Raw genomic sequence first — 18,124 nt, 5'->3', positions numbered from 1 at the left:
CAAAACTGTACGAATTCATCTCACCCCAGTGAGAATGGCAATTATCAAGAATATAAGCATTAATAAGTGTTGTCAATTATGTGGGGGAAAAGGTACACTCATACATTGTTGGTGGGACTACAGATTGGTTCAATCACTTTGGAAAGCAGTATGGAGATTCCTCAGAAAACTTGGAATGGACCCACCATTTGACCCAGCTATCCCACTCCTTGTTTATACCCAGAGGACTTAAAATCAGCTTATTACAGTGACACAGCCACATGAATGTTTATAGCAGTTCAATCACAATAGCAAAACTATGGAACCAACCTATAAGCCCTTCAACAGATGAATGGATAAAGAAACTGTGGTGCATATACACAATGGAATATTGCTCAGCCTTAAAGAAGAATGAAACTATGGCATTTGCAGGTAATTGAATGGAACTGGAGAAGATCATGCTACATGAAATAAGCCAGTCCCCCAAAACCAAAGGCCAAATGTTTTCTCTGGTAATCGAATGGTGATCCTAGTGGCAGTGGGTAAGTAAGAATGAAGGACCTTTGGATTGTACAGAAGGGAGTGAAGGGAGAGGTGGGGTGGTGGGGATGGGAAAGACAATAGATTGAGACAGACATTATTACCCTATATACATGTATGAAAAGAATTTTAAAAATATTTATCACTGTCAAAAAAAATTTAAAAAAGAAAGTAACTAGGAAAAGATACAAGCAACTGGCAATATTACACTGTTGTCATTCCAAACTCAGAAACTGAAAAAGTAAAAGGATTTTATTTGGGGTCTTAGGAATTACAATTTGGGAAGCATGGGTTCAGATAACCCTGAATCACTGTTCCAGAGAAGGCTCTGGGAACTTAAATGGACAAGCACATACAAAGCAGTGAAGATTCCTTTGTAGGGAATCTCTGTTGATATTGACAAAAAATAACAACAAAAAACACAGGTGTGGTATGACAGGAGCTAGCCAACAGAAAATAATATATATAATTTACATTAGAAATGTCCATAAAACCAGGATCATCTAGCTTCTCCATATGTATCTTGAGTCTCTGGAAACAATGCAATTATCTGCTCTAGATCCCTGCAATCAGCTCCTTTTTGAAAAGCTCTTTCAATGAGGTTTTCATCATAATTTTCCCTTTCATTTTCACAGCAATCTTTCTATTGTGAACAATTTGCTGGGAGCCTAACCAAGTTCACAATGGGAGGCGGGGGAGGGCAAGTTCACAATGGGAGGCGGGGGAGGGCGCTGCTGCCAGTGTTGATTGGTGGGGCTATCGCAACATTTCCGATTTCATCGGCCCCAATCTTTTTTTTTTTTTTTTTTTTGCGGTGCTGGGGATTTGAACCCATGGCCTTGTGCTTGTGAGGCAAGCACTTTACCAACTGAGCTACGTCCCCAGCCCATTATCTTTTTCTTGAGGCAGTAACTCGACCAAGGTTTTTGTTAGCTGTAAATATTGCTGTCTCTACCATAAATCTCTGCTGAAGATTATTAAGGGCAATAAACGTTTTTGCCAGGTGCCTAAAACTTCCTCTAATGGATGCCTAAAACAACAAATAGTACTGAACCCGTATAGATTATGTTTTTTTCCAGTACATACACACCTATAAAAAGTTTGATTTTTAAATCAAGTACGATAAGAGATTAATAACTAATAAAATAGAACAATAATAACAATACACTATAATAAAAGTTATGTGAATATGGCTTCTTTCTCTTTCTCCCACTTTCCCTTTGTAAATATTTTATTAAACTATTCTCACCTTCCTTCTTATAAAGATCAGAGATGAAATTCAAAAGAAACACTTTACAGTTTTTCTTTTTTCGGAACCAGGGATTGAACCCAGGGTCACTTTACCACTGAGTTACATCCCCAATCCTTTCTATTTTTTTTACTTTGAGACAGGGTCTCCCTAAGTTGCGTAGGGCCTCACTAAGTTGCTGAGGCTGACTTCAAACTTGCCATCCTCTTGCCTCAGCCTCCTGAGTTTCTGGTATTACAGGCATGCATCACCACATTCAGCTACAGCTTATCTTTGATATATCTGATTTCGCTATGTGCTTTGGGGCCATTAGTACATAAAATAAGAATTGCTTGAATACCAACACTGCAATACTGTGATAGTTGATCTGATAACCCAAGTGGTTACTAAGTGACTGATGGGTGGGCAGCATATATAGGGTGGATATGCTAGACAAAGGGATGATTCATGTCCCAAGTAGGATGGATCAGCACAGCAAAAAATTTCATCATGCTATTCAGAATGGCACACAATTTAAAATTATGAATTGTTTATTTCTGGAATTTTCTCATTAATATTTTCAGAACACAGTTGATCACAGGCAACCAAAACTGTGGTAAGTGCAACTGTAGATAAGAGGTGGCATGTTAGTCAGCTTTTCATCACTATGACCAAAATACCTGACAAGAACAACTTAGAAGAGGGAAGATTTGTGTGGGCTCAGTTTCAGAGTGTCATGGAGGAGGCATATCTCCGGAGAAGGGTTTGATGTGTTCCTGCAGAAAAGGGAGAACTTATTTGGCTTATGTCATAGAAAAGAATTTCAGCACACATCAGTCAGAGACATATACAGAGGTTTATTTAGGAATGTAGATACACATTCAGGGAGAATGTGGACAATCTCAAGCAAGAGATGTCTTTTGTGATAAAGCAAGGATACGCATCCAAGGGAGAATGACAGCTCTTCTTTTAAAGGAATCTTGGTAAGTGGTGGGTTTGGGAAGTTATGTAGGGATTCTCAGGATACCTAGGCTGATGTGTTCTTCAGTATCTGACCAATAGATGGTGCTGTAAAGTTCCCTAAATTATAGATTCATCAAGAGATTGTATCTCTCTTTGCTTAATCTACTTATTGAGGGGTTAATTAATAGTGCACAGGTAGATTTACACATTTCCCAAGAATTCTGGAGTAATGGGCCTGGGAAAGAGACTGACAAGGAGCAACAGGCCTGGAATTTCTGAATTAGGTTTTTATTTCCTCATCCCTTATGTCTCCTTTCTAATTGTTTTTATTTCTTCTATCTACCTCAAAAGATTCAGCCATGGTCATCTGGCTCCATTTCTTTGGGCTTGACATGAAGCAGAACATCATGGCAGGGGCTATGGTGGAGGAAAGCAGCTCAGTTCGTGGTAGCAGGGAAGCAGAGTTGTGGGGGGAGGGTCCAGGGAGAAGATACACCTTTCCAGGGAATACTCTTAGTGACCTATCTCCTCCAAGTAGGTCCTAACTCTCAGTAGTCCATCCAGCCATCAGTGGATTAATCCACTGATGAGGTCAGAACCCTGGTGATCTAATCACTTCCCAAAGCTCCACCTCTGAGCATATGAGACTTTGGGGGACATTCCAGAACCAGACCATAACAAGGACTACTATATACACTATAATTAGTACTAGTAGAATAACTATTAGAATTACTAGATCAAAAAGTTATCGCCTTGACCAGGCACAGTGGCACACACCTGTAATCCTAGTGGCTTAGGAGGATCGCAAGTTCAAAGCTAGCCTCAGCAATTTAGTGAGGCCCTAAGCAACTTAGCGAGAACCTGTCTCAAAATAAAATATATAAGGGGTAGAGGATGTGGTTAAGTGCCCCCTGGGTTCAATCCCATCCCCCAAAAAACAAAAGTTAGTGCCTTGTAATTTTGATGCACATTGTCAATCTGCCTCCAAGAAATTGTTTCAATTCTCATTCTCACCAGCAATATATAGGATGCCTTTTTCCTTTATATTCTAATGAATGACAGTGTGCAATAAAATGTTATCTTTGCAAAGTGGATGGGTTAAAAATAATATCTCAGCTGTGTACAGTAGCACATGCCTGTAATCCCAGTAACTTGAGAGGCTGAGGTAGGAGAATTACAAGTTTGAGTAATTCAGTTACTTAACAAGACCTTCAACAATTTAACAAGATCCTGTCTCGAAAAAGAAAAAGGGCTGAGGATTTAGCTCAGTGATTAAAAAAAAATGCCTCTGGGTTCAATCTCCAGGAATGAAAAAAAAAAAGGTCTGTTTTAATGTGTACTTTTCTTTTAAATGAGGCAGAATGTTATATCAAGTATTTAAGAGCCATTTTAGTTACTTTTCTAGAACTTGCTTGATTTTTTTGTTGTTCATTTTGTATTGGATTGTTGTTTTTTTTTTCTCTTACTGATTTGTGTTAAGATTTGGATCTGAAATGTCTCCCTATGGCTCACGTGTTAAATACTTGGTTCCCAAGGCTCTAAACACATCAAGGAATTAATCCATTGATGAATTCATGATTGAATAGGCTATTGGGAGGTTGTGGAAGCTTTAGGCAGTGAGGCCTAATTGGGGGTAGGTCACTGAAACCATACCCTTGAAGGGTATATCTTTCCCCCTCCTCAACCCTCCCTCTCTCTCAATCTTTCTTTTTTCCTGCCTCCCATGAGGTGCACAGCTTTGTCCATTACCCTTCCCTCCATGATGCTCTGTCACATCACATGCCCAGAAACAATGGAGTCAAATGACTATGGACAGAAACTTCTGAAGCTGTGGGCCACAATAAATCTTTTCTCCTCTAAGTTTTTTTCTCAAGTGTTTTGTTTGTTTTTGTTTTGTTTTGTTTTGGTTTTTTGTCACAGCAACAGAAAGCTGATTAAAACAATTTCACAATTTGGAGGAACTCTTGAACATTAGAGAAATGATGTCTTTGTAATATAAGGTGTAAATATGTTTTTCCTTGTTCTTTGCATTTTGAGTTCTGCTGTCCATTTTACATCCCCCATTTTCTAATAAAGTCATAAAATAAACATAAGCTTGGGAAAAGGGGGGCTGGTCCAGAATGGTCCAGAATGAAAAGCAAGCAATTGAAGATATTTTTTTTTAATCTCAGACAGCTTTAAGTACCCATTGAGATAATGCATCTGTTATGAACTGAATTGTATTCCTCCAAAATTCATGTTAAAGCCATAATCCTTCCTCCTCTGTTTGGATATGGGGTCTTTAAAGTAATTATAAAGATGAGAATCTTATCAAATAGAACTGGTTTCCTTAAAAGATGTGCATGTACAGAGAAAAAGCCATCTGCAAACCAAGTAGGAGGCCCCGAGGAAAAAAAAAATCTTGCCAATACCTTCATCTAGGACTTCTAGCCTTCAGAAGTATGAGAAAATAAATCTATTGTTTGAGCAACCCAATCTGTGGTATTTTGTTATGGCAACCCTTGCAACTAATATAGCATCTTTGACCTCTCCCCCACATTTATTGATATTAATGACTGACCCACTAGAGAAGTTCTTCCTCCTGGTTTTTATCCATCCTCAGCAACATAGTGAATTAAATCCAAGTTGTATTGTAGGATTAGTAGGAAGTGACTAAAAAGGAATAAAGTCATGTGTTCAGATGAGGACGTTTTTCAACAAAAAGTAATGTCTCAAATGCCAGTTTTAAAAATACAAGGCTCTGCACATTGTGTTCATTCCCCAGGATATATGTTGAGTTAAGACTGAAGACAGCTTCAGTCTTGTTTCAGACCCAGCCAGGGCAGGAGTAAGTGTTCTTGGAACCATAGTAGAAAGATCATACTGTGCTACAACCCTCTCCCTGCATTACCACTATCTAAAGTATGAAATAAAATTTAGTCTTTCTAATGTGATTGAAGAATTTGCAATTATGTTGAAATGAAAATGACTTCACCCCAAATTTTCTAATTTTTCTTTCATATACTTCTTGGCAACCCTTCTTTGTTGTTGTCTTAGACACCTATTAAGTTTGTAATAGGTAATCAGTGTTGGTCTTAATAACCCAGGCAGGAGCCAGGAAGTGAACTTTTTCTGTGGGACAAAAGGTAGAAGAGGACCAGTTGCAAACCCAACTGTGTTTGTGTCCCCATGTCTTCCTTTTTTCCCTTATCTGTGTCAATCACACCCAAGTACTTAGTGCTTTACTCTTCAAATGCCATGTGTATACTTCTTCAGGTATTAGATGAAAAAGAATGTTTTTAGATAGTGTAGAATTCTGTTATCTCTGCTGTTTTCTAGGTAGGCCACAGAAATTGCACAGATGTTCAATTCCAAATTATACAGGAGGTATTCTATAATGCCCTGGGACTCAGGTTTTATAAAATAAGCTAATTTTAATGAAATATTTTAGAAAGATCTTGTGCTAGATTTGCTCTGTTTGCCTACCTGATCCATCCTCTACATATCAACCCTGCTTTGTAGCCTGGGAGATTGGCTCTTGGAGGACTGCAAAAACTCACTTCCTCTCCCTTCTCGCGTCCAGTTGTTTTTAACCAAGGGGCAGTCAGTATCAACAGGACTTCTCTTTGAATTCCCCTTAATATCACCCCTACTTCAAAGAAAGTTTAATGAGGGGATAATTTATAATCACACTTTTCAAGTATTCCACATATTTCCTGCCAAAACCCTGACCCATATAGATTTCAAGAGGACCTATTTACCTTGATTATTGTAAATAGTGTTTAAAATGAGTCCCTTCACTTCTTTCTCTTATTGGTGCCTGGCCCTTGGCTACTTTACATCATGGCCACAAGGGGGTGAACAAGGATAAGGACAGAAGCAAATCTCAAAACCCTGACTTTAGGAATTTTTATAAATGTTGGATTATGCCAATAGAGTTTAACTCTAGGATTTACAGGTAATATTTCTTCTCCTTTAAAATGTGTTCTTGATGGGGGGGGGGGGGGGTGTAGTTCAGTGGTAGAGTGCCTGCCTAGCAAGCACAAGGCCCTGGGGTTCAATTTCTAGTGCTGAAAAATAAGGAAGGAAGGAAGGAAGGAAGGAGGGAGGGAGGGAGGGAGGGAGGGAGGGAGGGAGGGAGGGAAGGAAGGAAAAAGGAGTGTTCTTTATATTTCTGATTTTTTGCAACATTTTTATAGTCAGGAAAATATAAAGCTATTTTTAAAAATAAAGGAAGAAGCTAAGATGGCTAAAATACAACATACAATAGAATTTACTTGGAACTCTTAAAATTTGAATCAGTCAAAAACTAAAGTTCTATGAGCTGGGGTTGCTGCTCAGTGGTAGAGCACTTGCCTAGCATGTGTGAGACACTGGGTTTGATTCTCTGCACCACATATAAATAAATGAGTAAAATAAGGTCTATCAATATATAATTTGTTTGTTTGTTTGTTTGTTTTTTGTTCTCCTTCCTATCTGGAGTTTTCATGATCACTAAAGTGGCAGCTGTGGGAATGGTTTTGGTCTTTCGCCTCTGTCTCAGGATTCTGCTTGTCAGCATCTCCTGGTGTCACACAGTGCCTCCCCAACTAAATTTCACACATTAAACAGAAGAGATAGTAGGGGATAAGGTATGACTACAAAGTAATGACAATCATACCTTCAGTTACTTCTCTTTTATATTTAAGTCAATTTTGTTTTGTTTTGTTTATTTTTAATTGGAGTAACACTAGCAGGGTGCTTAGGAAACTGCAGCTGTGCTAATCCCTAAATTCCCTGCTATTTATTTGTTTTTGGTACAGGGGATTGAATTTAGGAACACTCGACTTTTGAGCCACATCCCCAGCCCTATTTTGTATTCTTTGAAATAGTTGCTTAGTGCCTTGCTTTTGCTGAGGCTGGCTTTGAACTCTCAATCTTTCTGTCTCAGCCTCCAGAGCTGCTGAGATTATAAAATGTGCACCACCATGACCAACTTCCCTGCTATTTATTTTAAGTGATTTTTAGCCTTTGGGTTTTCAAATCTCATTGACTTCAAGTAGCTTAGCTAATCTTTTTCACTTAAGTAAACTGTAACCAGTTCCTTAATGTTTTAAAATGTCTGTCATTCACTAGGGCCCTGGGTTTGGGTCTCCATAAAATCATCTGAAGTGGGATGGGTCATGAGAGTTTCAAGAGAAATTCTAACTTGCCTCAATATCTTGCAAAAATAAATTACATTGGAAATACTTGCCTCAATATCTTGCAGAAATAAATTACATTGTAGATACTTCATTTTCTTCATTTGATTCTAAATTCTCATCCCTTTTTATGGTGAAAAATAAAATAAGTGAGGGAAGTATGAAAATATGCTAAGTAACCTATAAACATCTTTGATACTAGTAAATGATCCAAAATTCTAAATATCCTGGGATATTCTAGCTAAAGTAGTTTGTAAAATGCTAAAATGCAATGATTAGTTACTGTATTTGAATAATAGGGACCAAGAAGCCACAGTCCTAAGAGGAAGGAGTTATGTTAAAATCTTTTGTGCTTTTAGGGTCTACAAGAAAAAGAAGTGAAGGGATTCATTTTAAACACTTCTTACACTTTTCAATGACCTATGGCTGCATATAAGAATGTTTGACATACCACAGAGAGTTAGGCAAAAGGATGATCACAGAACCTGAGAAATACAGTGCAGAGGTTGAGCTCCAGCTTCAAACTGACAGCCCCACGCCCTTCCTGGGAAGACCCTGTGTTGTCTGTCTCGCATGCCAGCCCTTACAAGGCATTAGCCCTATATTCACATCTGTTTCTAAATACAAAATCACTCACTTAAAAAATACTGTAAAATACACATAAAATAAGATTTATCCTATTTTCAGTGTACATTTCAGTAGTATTATGTATATTCCCACTGTTGTACAAATCTCTAGAACTTCATCTTGCAAAACTGATCCTATATTCATTAAACAAATTCTCATTTCCTCTCCCCCAGCCTCTGACAACACCATCTTTCTGTATCTGTGAATTTGACTACTGTAGATGACTCATATAAGTGAATTTGTACAGTATGTGGCTTTTTGTGACTGGCTTATCTCACTCAACACAATGTCCCCAAGGTTTATTTGTGTTGTAGCACATGTCAGTTTTCTTCCTTTTTAAAGCTGAATAATATTCTATTGAATGTGTATACTGCATTCTGTTTATACATTCATCTGTTGATGGGCATATGTTCCAGTTTCTCTACATCTTACCAACACCTGCTATTTACTGATTTGCTTTTAATTTTTTTAATAGTAGCCATCCAAAAAGGTGTGAGATAGTATCTCATTATGGTTTTGATTTTGATTTGCATTTCCTTAATGATTATGTTGGTGAACCTCTTTTCATATGCTTCTTGGCCATTTGTTTATCTTCTTTGGAGAAATGTCTCTTCAAACCCTTTACCTTTTTTTTTTTTTTTTGTACCAGGGTTAAACTCAGGGGCACTCAATCAGTAAGCCACATCCCCAGCCCTATTTTGTATTTTAGTTAGAGACAGGGTCTCACTGAGTTGCTTAGCACCTTGCTTTTTTTTTTTTTTTTTTTTTTTTTTTTTGGCTAAGGCTGGCCTTGAACTCAAGATTCTCCTGCCTCAACCTCCTAGGCCGCTGGGATTACAGGTGTGCACCACCGTAGCAGCCTTTTCCTATTTTTTAATCAGATTTTTGTTGTTGTTTAGTTGTAGAAGTGTTTTATAGACTTTGGATATTAACCCCTTATTGGTTATATCATTTGAAGTTATTTACTTCCACTCTGCAGGTTGCCTGTTTATTTTGTTGATCTTGTTCTTTTATGCACAGAAATATTTCACTTTTATGTAGTTCAATTTATCTATTTTAATTTTTATTGTCTGTGTTCTTGATTTCATGTTCAAGAAATCATTGCTAAATCCTAGACCCATGAGACTTTTCCCCTGTGCTTTTTTACTAAGAATTTTATAGCCTTTTTACTATCTTTTTATGTCTGTCTTTTCCAAATTCTTATAAGATTTCTCTGCTTCTTGTGGAGTCGGAACTATTTGTCCCTTTGTGGGTAGAGTTGTTGGTCAAGGATTTTTAAAAATGCAATCATATCACTTTTGAAGCAGTTTTAAATATTTTCCTAGTGATAGATTCTTCTAAAATTGACAGTACCTTTCCATTTTTTGCATGCGTACGAATCACATGAGGATTTTGTAAAAATACACATTCTGATTAGGAAGATTTGGGTTGAGTCTGAGGTTCTACATCTCATAAGCTCCTTCAGGCTACTAGTTCTTGGGCCACACTTTGAGTAAGAGGGGAGGAGACCTGTGATCATCAGAGAATGGTTCTTTATTTCTAGGCAGAATGTGAGGATTCTCTAATCCACATGCTAAAATACAAGTTTTTTCTTTAGTTTTTGTGATCACATGACAAGCAGTTCCATAGAATTTCATGCAGCACTAAATGCCATATTTTGTGTTATTAAGGACCATTAAAATTTGGTGTCTGTGAACTATATTTGCAGATGATTAGAGTTTACAATAGGGTCACATTATGATTTTGTGGGGGGCCCTAGGAATTTTTGTCTTTGCAGATCCCTTATTACACACACACACACACACACACACACACACAAAATTATATTTTATGACTGCCTTGTTATAAGGATAAATACAATATAGACCGATTAATGACTATATGTATATTCATTAGTTTTAGTTATTTCCTTCTTATTTTAAAATAAGAATTCTTGTGGGTCCCTAAAAGTATACTGGGTCTTTTGAACTGCATTTACTATGCTTCATAGATAAGTTGTCCTTGGTTTATGGAAGAGTAATTCAGAATTCCACAAGTAAGGCTGGAAGCCATACAATAGTTGGCAGGTTGCCGAGCTCCCACAGTTAATGGGCAGAGGCAGATAGTTCAGATTCCTACAATTTTCAGGCAGGATGCTGTCTGAAGCACTGCATCAGCAACATTGTTGTGAGTTGGTTATGACTTTTAATTGCTGCTCTTCTTGCTTTCTTAATTATATAAAATTCTGTTGATGTACTTTATCTTTAGTTTGTATGGGGTTAGCCTACAAAGTTTCATGAGAGCATTCCCCATATATTTTCCAAACAACAGATTTTAATTCATGTGCTATTGCAGTTCAAATGTCAATAATTTAGTCACTTATTGCTAAAGCAGGGACATTATATATGTTACATATTTTATATATGAAATTTCCCACAAGGTTTTTAGTTGTCAGAGCATGTTTATCAAGTTCATAGTCTTCTCTTATAAAATAAATACAAATAAGTCACATGTTTCCTTTTCTGTACTTTGTTTTACATCTGCAGAATTAACTTGAATGCTGAAGAAGTAAACAATGATAGTAGAACAGTAGGTAGAACCAGAGGCCAGAGAGATGGTAGTAAAATACCTTGGACACATTGAAAGTGATGAAAAAGAGATTACCATGACTTCAGAAAAGAAGATCCATGGTGGAACAAAATTCTGGAAGCATAAGCAGAAATAAAGAGGAGTATGCTGACTTCTCATCCTACCACAGGAAAAAGGATATTGCAGAAGGGACTCTCTCCTGGGTTCATAAACACTGACTTGACATAACTTATAATGAAACTGCATATGCTTTTATGCTAATAAACAATATTGTTTCCTCCTGTGACTAGCATATTATAGCCTCGCTCTGACTGGTCTATCTGAATGGTCACAGTAGTAACTATACTTGTCCAGCTTTTCTTCTAATGTTGACTTTACACCCAAAGGTACAAAAAGCAGAGTACTTACAGGCATTTTCCTGATTTGTTAATCCTGGGATTAACCTGATTTGTTATCTTAGTTGCTGCATTTGACTCTAATTGGATCCAGAGCTTTGAAAGTTCACATTCAGACAGAATACTGGTTAGTGATGCATTTGCCATTAACTTGGGTTCCAGGTCAAGTTCTGGTGTATTAGAAAACCGGGTTAAAAGGAAGTGTATATCCCTAGAAACGAGTGTTAGTACCAGAAGTTTTTAGGTAGTGATGACACAAATGTTCTTTTTAGCTTCAAAGGAGCTCATGAATCACTAGGATCTGATGTAGAATATATTTCTTATTTAGAAGAGGCCTATTAACAGCTACGAACTTTTTAGAAGGTTCTGAACAACTCAGAGAAATCAAGAAATTTCTTAAAGTTTAAATCTGGTTGCTAACATTGTATCATTCTAATGATATGAATGGAACACTTAGAATACTTCGAAAGAATGTAAAGTCACATTGCTTTTTCTGTCATTAGGGCATCTCTCTATAAATATCCCATAACAAAACTCATTATATAGAATTACTGAAATTTATACAAAGATGTGAATCATGAATTTAGTTTTATCAATTATATGTGCACATGGTCATGGGACAAGAATAGGCAATTGTCAAATAGTGCGGCATGCCACCAACCTCCAGAAAATAGCAAGCAATCAGGGAGTCATTTTCTTGAGCAAAGGTTTTGGCTGATTTGAGTAAGACTTTCTGACAAGGAGGTTAGAAATAGGAGTAATGTACGGAAGCTCTAGAAAAATAAATTTCACCATCTTGTAAGGAAGAACCTTTTTGGTTAGATAAGGTTCCTGGCTTGGGCAGGGGTAACTAACAGGATGAGGACAATTAGCCACTTGGTGGAGATGCTGTAAAGAGAATTCAAGTAACACATGGTTGTGCATTATGACTTTAATCTTGGGATTTTGTGATTCTTTATTTGGAGTCTGAACAGCTGTTGTTTTCAACTGCTTGAGATTTTATTAATAGTGGTTACAGGAAAACAACCATCATTTCTCACATACCGAGTAAAAAAAGACTAAACATGTATTAAATAGAGGGCCAGCTATCATCAATACACAATCTTTAACAGAAAAAAAGAAAATGAAGCAACAATCATTCCATTAAAATAGGTTGTAACAGCCCAGCTGCCATAAGGCAATGCCTGCAATCCCAGCTATTTGGGGAGATTGAGGCAGAAGGATTTTAAGTTTGAAGGCAGCCTGTGCAACTGAGCTAAAAAAAAAAAAAAAAAAAAGGCAGTGGCCTGGGGATGTAGCTCATCAATGGAGTACCCTGGCACCCTGGGTTCAATTCCCAGTACTGCCAAAATAAATAAATATAGGTCATATCACAGATTTGCCATTTGACAACTGTACTATAAATTTAGACAGGATGATGGTTCGGAATTAGATTTAGCTGTTCATAAACTTTCTGTGAGGTCATAAGTAAATCTGGAGACCTCAGAAATATCATTCTCATAAAGAAAAAAAAAAAGAACAAAAATAAAACCCTACCATTCACAGATAGATTTCGGTGATTTTCAAACTTCCGAATGTGCATCAGAATCACCTGGGGAGCTTATTAAACATCACATGCCTGGTCCCCACCCACAGAGATTCTGACTCAGTGGGTCTGGGTGAGAGCCTTGGGCATGTGCATATTTACAAGCTCCTTAGGTCATTCTGATGTGTACCAACTTGAGAGCTGTTGACCTAGGAGAGTAGCATTTGCATTAAGTAACAAGTAGTCTATTAAAATTCTTAGAAGCCAGGCACGGTGGCACTTGCCTGTAATACCAGAGACTCGGGATGCAGAGGCAGGAGGATGGCAAATTTGAAGCCAGCCTGGTCAATTTGTTGAGACTCTCTCAAATTAAAAATAAAAATAAAAAGGGATGGGGATGTAGTTCAGTGGTAAAGGAACCCTGGGATCACTCCCCAGTAAAACAAAACAACACACACACACACACACACACACACAAACAAACAAACAAAACAAAACATCGCTTAGAAAATGAAGTATGAGCTTCTCTTGCTTTTCTCTCCTACACACTTGCTTACTTTCTCCTCCTCGCTTTTCACACACTTTCTTGTGCATGCCCTTTCTCTTTCCCTTTCTTTTCCTCTCATTTTATCTCTTACCCTGCAGGGAGATACTTTGTTTGCTTAATAAACTCCCTGATGTGAAAAAAAAAAAAAAAGAAAATGAAGTATGAAAGCTGAGCACAATGCTTCCTACATGGCTCAGTCATTAGCAACTTTCCAGGAGCAGAAATTAAAAGTTCACACTAATAAATTTGTATCCTGCTGCTACTGAACACTTAAAAACAGTACAGGAGACAAACCAGAGTTTGAATCCTGGCTATGACAGTTATTAACCATGACAGCTTGGCTGAGTGGCTTCACCTTGCTAACCCTCAGTTTCCTCATGTGGAAAAAAGAATTGCTTATTCATATCATAGTGTTGTTAAAAGAATTAAATGAGATAGTGTAAATGAAGCAGTTGGCATAAGCTATAGGCAAGTGCAAAACAATCCATAAATGGATGTTCTATTATTATTACGGTGACTAGTCACTAGATTATTTCAGTGTGATCTTGCTATGATTAATGTGGGATTAGAAATAGGATCAATTTGATGAGCTGTATGCAACTAATATTTTACTCCAGGGGTGGGTGGAACACACAAGTGTTTCCATTATGTATGCTATAATCAAATGTTTTATCTATTTTAATTTTCTCCAGACTCTCCCATTCTTCATTTGTTTACATTGCCTACTCAGAAATAAACTCTCCTATAATCATATAGCGAGATCATTTTACAGAAAGAGAGGAAAAAAGAAAAGGCCTGAAATGGCCACCTGTGTCACATTCTAGGCCATATAGCCGTCACAAGATATGGAAATCCAAGATTTGGGAGATTGATTTTATATCCAAGGCCAGAACACCCTTCTAGAATCAGAGAAAATAGTTCTCCAGTGGTGAAGGCATATATCATAACATCACACAGAAGAGTGGTAACAGTATTCAGCAATCAGCATTAGTCTGTTCAGGCTGTTCTATCACATTATTCAGCAATGACTTCCATGCCAGATCTACTGGTAAAGATCCTGATGAGCTGCTGGAGGTCCTGTGGATGAAATTATAATTATCAGTCCATATCTCTCAAGCAATGAAAATGTAAAGGATATTGTGCTGGTTCTCAGATTGAGCAATATGCTACATTAATTCTGCAACAAAATATTCAGTCTTATAATTAATGATCCATGTAAGTCAACAAATCCCGTTGGCAGTAACAGTGTTTTCAAATGTGTTAAGTGACACCACGGCAGGGTCTTGTTTCACTTCTATTACTGAATCAATCTTCTCTTGGTATAAAAACAGGCAAGGATGGATAACTGATAGGAATAGGCACGTGGTTTTTGTCTGAACATTCTGGTTTAGTACAAAAATTCAGTAGCTCTTTGATTCTTTGTTTAATCATTTATTTAACAAATTTATAATGAACATTTATTTAGGCTGTACAGAGCTGGGACCTGGAGACACAAAGGTGAGTTTGACAGACACCAGTCTTGGCTAAGAGACTAACAATATGTAAAATATAATCAATTACATTGTACCATGATGAAGGGTATACAGGGTACCCTCAGAGCACAAAGGAGGAGAAAAGGATGGACTTAAATCAAAATTGGAAATAAAAGATAAACTAAGATTTGAAGCCCCAAGGAAGAGGTTTTCTTTTGTGGGGAAGGGTATCAGGGATTGAACTCAGGGGCACTGGACCACTGAGCCACATCCCCAGCCCTAGTTTGTATTTTATTTAGAGACAGGGTCTCACTGAGTTGCTTAGTGCCTTGCTGTTGCTGAGGCTGGTTTTGAACTTGAGATTCTTCTGCCTCAGTCACCAAAGCTGCTGGGATTACAGGCATGTGCCATCGTGCCCAGCTTGGAAGAGTTATTTTGAGAGGAAGTGGAGGGATAGTTCAACGGAAAAAAGCAGAGGGAAGAAGTATTCTTAAAAGAGGGAACATCAAGAGTGAAGGTTGGCAATGAAGTTGTAGAGTGGGTCAGACTAATTGGTTGGAAAGCATGCTGGCACCTAGTGTGTGTGTGTGTGTGTGTGTGTGTGTGTGTGTGTGTGTGTGTGTGTGTGTGATGTCGAGATGAGATGAAGCTGGAGAGGAAAGCAAAACCAAGAACATGAAGGGACTAGTGAGTAGGTTATTTAACCATTATGTTCAGATGACACCATCATCTTCCACACTGGACAGACTCCTCCGTTTGTCTGTTACAAAGGATAAGAGACAACAGTAATTCTTTTAAACTCCTGCCTCAAAGACAACTTGTGAAATAGTTTCATCAAAATGTAGCCTATATGTTATTTTCTAAATTTACTGAGGTCAGATTAAGGAGATAGGAAGTTCTAATTAGGTCACTAGCAACAGTGAGTCCAGGTCATTAAATCTGAGCAATTTCTGGACCAAATTGAAGGGAGTTAGGCAATTGTGTTTCTACTATAGACATTGGTGCTTTCATTTCTTTCTCTCAAGGCCTATCCCCGAGTAACTATAAAATATGAAGCACACAGCAGTTTTGTGTACATTGGTAATAAAACTATACCAGTTAGAAGACAACAATGAAGGGATTCTTTCCACAGGAAGCTTATAAAGACTTTTTCTGAATGGATCTGATATTTGATATGTACTGTCTGAAATTGCTAGTCCCAGTGCAGACACCAGGTTTTCCCAGATTTCTCCAGACTGAAGTCATCAATCCCTATCCAGTGCACCCATCAAAAAGAAAAACAGAAACAGCAAAGATGATCTCATGAAAACTGAAGGGAGATAAGAGGGAAGGACGAGAGGAGGGGGAGGAGGAAGGACAAGGGGAATAGAAGAGGAAAGACTAGGGAACAGTACTGACCAAATTATATCATGTGCATGTAGGAATATATAATAATTAAACCTACCATTATGTTTAAATATAATGCACTAATTAAAAAAAGAAACAACACTTATACAATCATACCTCCTCATGGGCTTTATGGCACCTGTTTTCACTTTTTTAAAAATGTGTGTATCTCTTTATAAAGTCTACAAATTTTGGATACAGCAGGGATATGTAACATGTAACCAGGTCCTTTTTCAATAGATTTAAAAAAAATTTTTTTTTAGTTGTCAATGGACCTTTATTATTTATTTATTTATATGTGGTGCTGAGAATCAAACCCAGTGCCCCACAAATGCCAGGCAAGTGCTCTATCACCGAGCTACAATCCCAGCCCCAAATACATAGTTTTAAACTCTTTGTTTATGTGCATAACGATCTATTAGCAGCAATACGTTTAAATATTTGATTAATTCAGAATGCATCTTTCCACTTATGTGTTGAAACAGAGAAAAAATCAAGTATTAATAAATTCTAATTAGATCAACTCAAAGAATTTCATCCTCAAAATGAACAAAAGAGAGTTGCTAGAGAGCCCCTAATTATGCTCTTGTCCTCCTCTCCTTCCAAAAATAATATCATTTAAAATATCTGAAATTATCATTAGTGTCCTTGATAAGCACATGACAGAATCCTGGGCTTCTCATGATGCTGTGGCATATCTTGGTCTAAACTACATTTCTTTTCTGTTAGAGCAGGTCACAAGGTTATGGTCACATGGGAAACCTAACGAAACTGGTTGGTAGAGGGTTGCCTTCCTGAAGCAAAAGAATGTTCTAGTCTTCATTTTCCTGCTACCTCTCATGAAAAGATGCATGCTAATAGCTCATTCTTTATTTTAAAACCTCTGTAAAAAAGTAAAACAAAACCAAGTACAAAATTCTCTTTAAGAGATAATTCTGATGCTATTTTTTTCCTTGTACCTCTCTCTAAAACTCAACTCAGGAAAGCCTGATTTGTAGCATTTTCCCACATCTGTGATGTAAATTACTCCCACTGCTAAGTATAACTACCAAAGTGAGGACTCTGAAAGTGGGATGTACATAACTGTCTGTCCCCAGAGGTGGTAAAAGCTGGTTCTAGTACATTCCTGCAAATGACCAAAGCTAAGTCCAACTCTAACCAGCTGTTACTTCCACTTAGGATCCAGTCATCGAGAAGAGGAGCTTTCTTTGCCCTGCTCTACCCAAACTTCTGTCTCCCAAATTGTGAGAATAAGAAAATAGGCATTGTTTTATGCCAAGTTTTTAAAAAACAAAACAAAAACAGCTTTAGATATAATTCACATAAAATACAATTCACCCATTTAAAGTGTACTGTTCCACAGTTTTCATTATGTTCAGTTACATATCCATCACCACAACTTTGGAACATTTTCATTACCCCTCCTAATCCCATCTCCCTTAACTGTTACCCCAGATTCTCACATCCCCCTCCACTCTTCAGGCAACCAATAATCTCTTTATTGATTTGCCTATTCTGAGCATTTCATATAACTGAAATCATACAATTGTGGTCCTTTGTGACTTGCTTCTTTTACCTGTCACAATGTTTTAAAGTTTCATTCATGTTGTAGCATGTATTAATGTTTCAGTCTTTTTTTTCTGGTAAATATTCCATTGTATGAATATCTCACATTTTACTCATCCATTACTTGATGGGCATTTGGGTGTTTTTCACATTTTGACTATCGTAAATA

The 18,124-nt window shown here is 37.4% G+C and overlaps 1 protein-coding gene across 3 annotated transcripts in view; it reads right to left on the bottom strand.

Moving 5' to 3' along the window:
- Positions 1–10,349: 10,349 nt before the first annotated feature.
- Positions 10,350–18,124, bottom strand: part of KATNBL1 (katanin regulatory subunit B1 like 1) — a 65,562-nt gene continuing 57,787 nt past the window's right edge. For all 3 annotated transcript variants that reach the window (XM_079126382.1, XM_079126380.1, XM_079126381.1), the window contains one exon: positions 10,350–14,608. In XM_079126382.1, coding sequence (XP_078982508.1) covers positions 14,546–14,608 — 63 coding nt within the window. In that variant the 3' untranslated portion in view covers positions 10,350–14,545. The remainder of the gene's footprint in view (positions 14,609–18,124) is intronic.

This window comes from Sciurus vulgaris (assembly GCF_902686455.1).
Source record: "Sciurus vulgaris genome assembly, chromosome: 2".
NCBI classification, from domain to species: domain Eukaryota; kingdom Metazoa; phylum Chordata; class Mammalia; order Rodentia; family Sciuridae; genus Sciurus; species Sciurus vulgaris.
This window is presented reverse-complemented; position numbering and strand designations above follow the sequence as displayed.